General features: G+C 51.6%; 1 protein-coding gene across 2 annotated transcripts in view; it reads left to right on the top strand.

Moving 5' to 3' along the window:
- The window catches only part of CABP4 (calcium binding protein 4), an 8,574-nt gene extending 5,894 nt beyond the window's left edge, over positions 1–2,680 (top strand). For both annotated transcript variants that reach the window (XM_011987004.1, XM_011987002.1), the window contains 2 exons: positions 1,838–1,985; positions 2,098–2,680. In XM_011987004.1, coding sequence (XP_011842394.1) covers positions 1,838–1,985; positions 2,098–2,126 — 177 coding nt within the window. In that variant the 3' untranslated portion in view covers positions 2,127–2,680. The remainder of the gene's footprint in view (positions 1–1,837; positions 1,986–2,097) is intronic.
- Positions 2,681–5,552: the final 2,872 nt, after the last annotated feature.

A 5,552-nucleotide genomic window follows, 5' to 3' on the forward strand; every position in this document is an offset into this window, starting at 1 on the left:
TGGGGTGCTGGTGGGAGTGAGGGAGTGTGACGGTGTCCAGGCGGGGGCACCGGGTTCCAGCTCCTGCCTGTCTGTGTGGGAAGGCAGGCCAGCAAGTCAGTCTGGAGACCCAGGAGAGCCCCTTGGGGCTCAGGTTGAGGACCCTGGCTCGGGATGTCTGTTGCCATGGCCACTGTACACATTTGCTCCTTCCACCCAAGCCCTTCCTGCCTCGCTGACCCAGAAGCCCCTGACGCAGTGATAGAGTGCTTTCCACTGGTATTAGTCACCTGGCACCCTTTCCTTCTCTCTCTCTGTGACCCTGCCTCAGCCCTGCGCCCTGGTGGCAGCTGCCTGAATCGGGGTTGCCCTGATGCGAGAGGACCCCAGCCATGCCTTGCGACTCAGTGTCTGATGGCAGGCACTGTGTGGTTCCCCTTCGCTGGTCTGTCCTCAGACAAATCTCATATTCACTTCATTCCAGGACTCCAGCATTTTTTCCGCATAATTTCCAAAATGGGGATGTGATTTACAATTGAGGTGGACATTTAGTGTCATGCTTCTTTTCTGTCCCCAAAGCAGTTGTGTGACCATGAGTGCTTTGTGTGACTGATGGCATCTTAGAACTGAGGCACAGACTGCATGCGTGTGTTCAGAAGTGGCATTTATTGCTGCCCACTGGGCTCCAGTACTTCATGGCCATGAACTTGAACCCCATGGAGTAGGCTCCTCGCCCCACTCCTAGGATGAGGGAGGGTCAGTAAGTCAGCCAGTGCCACGCACATCAGCAGCAGGGCCAAGACTTGCAGCGGGCACTATCTGGCTCCAAAGCCTAGTCTCTTCCTCGCACACTTGGGTTCTTTGCTAAGAGCAGAAGCAGCCCCGGCACCCCAGCAGCCAAGGACGGGGGTTCCGGCCTCCTATCTGCTGCAAGCGTGGACAGGGGTTTCTTCCTAGGTGCAGAGCCTGGGGGTGGGGGTGCCTGGCCTGTGGGATGTCCCTCCTTTGACTTCAGCCCTTATGCCCTCACCATTGTGACACTCTTCCTGGGTCCGCAGTGGGTGGCCGTGTGGACTTTGAGGAGTTCGTAGAACTGATAGGCCCAAAGCTGAGGGAGGAGACGGCGCATATGCTGGGGGTGCGAGAGCTGCGCATCGCCTTCCGAGAGGTGCGGAGTGTGGTGAGGTGGGCAGAGGGGGGCAGGGCTGGGTGGCATCCTTGCTGGCCTCTCACTCAGGTCTCAGCCTTGGGAAGGCCCAGAGCCCTGCAGGAGATGGGACTGGGGCCCAGGGATGGGTCAAAGAGGGTTCAGCTCACTCTCAGCTAGGGGATCCATCCAGGAGGACTTCCTGGAGCAGGAGGCAAACCACCTTGGTGTGGGAAGATGGGGAAGGTGTGCATGGGCAGAGATGGTGGGTGGGGGAGCATCTAGGTACAGGCAGTGGTAAGAGTGGAACTGGCTGGCCGGGTGCGGTGGCTCAAGCCTTAATCCCAACACTTTGGGAGGCCAACATGGGCAGATCACCTGAGGTCAGGAGTTCGAGGTCAGCCTGGCTAACATGGCGAAACCCCATCTCTCTTAAAAATATAAAAATTAGCCGGGGGTTGTGGTGGGCACCGGTAATCCCAGCTACTCAGGAGGCTGAGGCAGGAGAATCACTTGAACCCTGGAGGCAGAGGTTGCAGTAAGCCGAGATCGTGTCACTGCACTCCAGCCTGGTGACAGAGCAAGACTCCATCTCAGAATAAATAAATAAATAAAATTAAAAAACAGATAAAATAAAAAATAGAAGAGTGGAGCTGGCTGCAGGCTGAGGCAGCTTTGGGTGGGAGGGGCTGAGCCTTGCCGGGACCTTAGTTTGACAGGGACAGGGATGGACGAATTACGGTAGCGGAGCTGCGGGAGGCCGTACCGGCTCTGCTCGGGGAGCCGCTGGCGGGTCCTGAGCTGGACGAGATGCTCCGAGAAGTGGACCTCAATGGGGATGGCACCGTAGACTTTGACGGTGAGTCTCCTTCCCAGAAAACCCTCCCGTCCTTCCAGGGCCCAGGCTGAGCCCAGCACCTCCTGGGATCCCTGATGTGGACTGGCCCAAGCCCTGCCCTTCTCTCCCGCAGAGTTTGTGATGATGCTTTCCCGCCACTGAGGCTCCAGCAGGGAATATCTGTTGCCCCTGTGGCCCCAGACACCGGCCGGACCCAGACTACAGCCCTCCCGCAGGAGCCTCCAGGATGGAGATGGAGGAGACCCAGCAGCCCCCAGACTTCTTATATCCCTGGAAACACCTGGCCTCGAGGTCTGCTTGTTATGTTACCTACCCATCCTCATCCTTACCTCCCCCTACTCAAGCTGCCTGGAGAAGACCTGCCCTCAGCTGTCCACTGTTCCTCAGTGTGAGCAAGATTTGGGTCTCTCCAGACCCCTGGGAGGTAGGGAGTTCCCTGGCACTGGTGGCATTCACTGGGGACGCCCCAGTGGCATGATGAATGGAGAGGATGGCTGGACCCCTCCCACTACTTATATTTATAGGTTTTTTTTTATTGAATGAACTTGAGCCGGGTGCGGTGGCTCACACCTGTAATCCCAGCTGTTAGTGGGACAGAAGCGGGAGGACAGCTTGAGTCCAGGAGTTTGAGACCTGCCTGTGCAATATATTGAGACCCCCATTCTCCACAAAAAGGAAAAATAAAAGACAAAAAACAAACAAACAGGCCGGGCGCGGTGGCTCACGCCCGTAATCTCAACACTTTGGGAGGCCGAGACGGGCGGATCACGAGGTCAGGAGATCAAGACCACCCTGGCTAACACGGTGAAACCCCGTCTCTACTAAAAACACAAAAATTAGCCGGGTGCGGTGGCGGGCACCTTAGTCCCAGCTACACGGGAGGCTGAGGCAGGAGAATGGCGTGAACCCAGGAGGCGGAGCTTGCAGTGAGTAGAGATTGTGCCACTGCACTCCAGCCTGGGTGACAGAGTGACTACAGCCCTCCCGCAGGAGCCTCCAGGATGGAGATGGAGGAGACCGTCCATCCGTCTCAAAAAAAAAAAAACAAAAAAAAAAAACCCCAAGCGTAAAAAAAGCGAGCTTGAAAGAAAGAAAGGGATGCCTCCATGTATCAAAGACAAAGAAATCGAAGCTGGGGTTGCAGGAGTGAGCTAACCCTGAGGGGTTTCAGATCCGCCTAGAGGCTTGGGCGCCTGGACTCCTACACCCATGAGTGACAGAAGAACCGTAGGAGTGTGGGGAGCAAGAAACAAAACCCCTGGATACATTCCAGGGTCTCCAAAGGCTAAGATATTAATCTGTCTGCACTGACCAGTTGGAGAAAGTGGCAAGGAACAGATGTTCAGGGCCGGGAGTGGAAACAGCTACCCTAAAGAGCCTAGAACTCCAGGGCCTGCCCTTCAAGCAGGAGTGTGGTCTCTCTCCAGGGTGTGAAAAGCTGAAAAAAACTGGAAAAAAATCCTGCTGCTCCCAAAGGAGAACTTGTGATAAAAACTACAGATTATCAGGCCAGGAGTGATGGCTTACGCCTATAATCCTAGCACTTTGGGAGGCTAGGGCGGGTGAATCACCTGAGGTCAGGAGTTTGAGGCCAGCCTGGCCAACATGGTGAAACCCCATCTCTACTAAAAATACAAAAACTAACCGGTCGAGGTAGCACACACCCGTAATCCCAGCTACTCAGAGGCTGAGGCAGGAGAATCGCTTGAGCCTGGGAGGTGGAGCTGCAGTGAGTTGAGATCACTCCATTGCACCCCAGCCTGAGCAACAGATCGAGACTCCATCTCAAAAACAAAACAAAACAAAACAAAAACCCTACAGATTATAAAAGTAAAGAAACCACCATGAAGGAGACGAGGCAGAGACAAAAACAAGAGGACTGGCATATCAGTGTACATAATACAACCGCCTAAGAGACCACAAGACACATGCAAATAAAAGAGGGCTAAAAGGAGAAGAGAGATTAACATGCAGTAACAGAATAGCATCAACAGAGAACCGGAAGATTTAAAAAGTAACCCAACAAGCCAGGTGTGTGGCTCATGCCTGGAATCCCAGCACTTTGGGAGGCCAAGGTGGGCGGGTTGCTTGAGCTCAGGAGTTCGAGACCAGCCTGGGCAACATGGTGAAACCCTGTCTCTACTAAAACTACAAAAATTAGATGGGCGTGGTTGTGCTTGCATCTGTGGTCCCAACTATTCTGCAGGCTGAGGTGAGAAGATCGCTTGAGCCCAGGAGGCAGAGGTTGCAGTGAGCGGAGATCACACCACTGCACTCCAGCATGGGTAACACACTGAGAATCTGTCTTTAAAAAAAAAAAAAAAAAAAAGCCACGGCTTCTGTTAAAAAAAAAAAAAAAAGAAAGAAAAAAAAATATATAGGAATGAAAAAATAATGGATAAGCTAAACAGCAGATTAAACACAATTTAAAAATTAATGAAGAAGCTATATCTAAGAGGTCACTTATAATGTAACACTGAGAGACAAAAGGATGGAAAATATTAAAGGGTAGGTAAAAGTCACTAGAAGACTGGATGTGGTGGCTCATGCCTGTAATCCCAGCATTTTGGGAGGCTAAGGCAGGAGGATCACTTGAGGCCAGGAGTTTGAGACCAGCCCGGCTAGCAGCAAGACCCTGACTCTTGTTTTTTTTTTTTTTTTTTTTTTTCAGTAGAGACAGGGTTTCACCATGTTGTCCAGGATGGTCTCAAACTCCTGACCTTGTGATTCACCTGCCTCAGCCTCCCAAAGTGCTGGGATTACAGGCGTGAGCCACTGCGCCCGGCCAGACCCTGACTCTTAAAAAAAAAAAAAAAGGCTGGGTGTGGTGTGTGGTGGCTCATGCTTGTAGTCCCAGCTATTCAGGAGGCTGAGGTGAGAGAATCACTTGAGCCCAGAAGTTGGAGGCTGCAGTGATCATGCCACTGCACTCCAGCCTTGGTGACAAAGCGAGACCCTGCTTCAAAGAAGAAGACAGATAAGTCCTTGGGAGTCTCAGGTGGAGGAAATATATAGAGAATGAGCGATAAGCAATAATCAAAGAGATAATGGCTGAAATTTTTCCATAAAGACTTCCACAGACTTCAAGTCCCCAGACTGAAGGAACAAACTGAAGCCAGAGTAGGGTAAATAAAAATAAATGTATATGCCGGGTGTGGTGGCTCACACCTGTAATCCCAGCACTTTGGGAGGCCGAGGTGGACGGATCATGAGGTCAGGAGATCAAGACCATCCTGGCTAACACGATGAAACCCCCTCTCTACTAAAAATACAAAAAATTAGCCAGGCGTGGTGGCGGCACATCTGTAGTCCCATCTACTCAGGAGGCTGAGGTGAGAGAATCACTTGAGCCCAGAAGTTGGAGGCTGCAGTGATCATGCCACTGCACTCCAGCATGGGTAACACACTGAGAATCTGTCTTTAAAAAAAAAAAAAAAAGCCACGGCTTCTGTTAAAAAAAAAAAAAAGAAAGAAAAAAATATATAGGAATGAAAAAATAATGGATAAGCTAAACAGCAGATTAAACACAATTTAAAAATTAATGAAGAAGCTATATCTAAGAGGTCA

Source organism: Mandrillus leucophaeus, unplaced genomic scaffold (assembly GCF_000951045.1).
Source record: "Mandrillus leucophaeus isolate KB7577 unplaced genomic scaffold, Mleu.le_1.0 Scaffold30, whole genome shotgun sequence".
NCBI classification, from domain to species: domain Eukaryota; kingdom Metazoa; phylum Chordata; class Mammalia; order Primates; family Cercopithecidae; genus Mandrillus; species Mandrillus leucophaeus.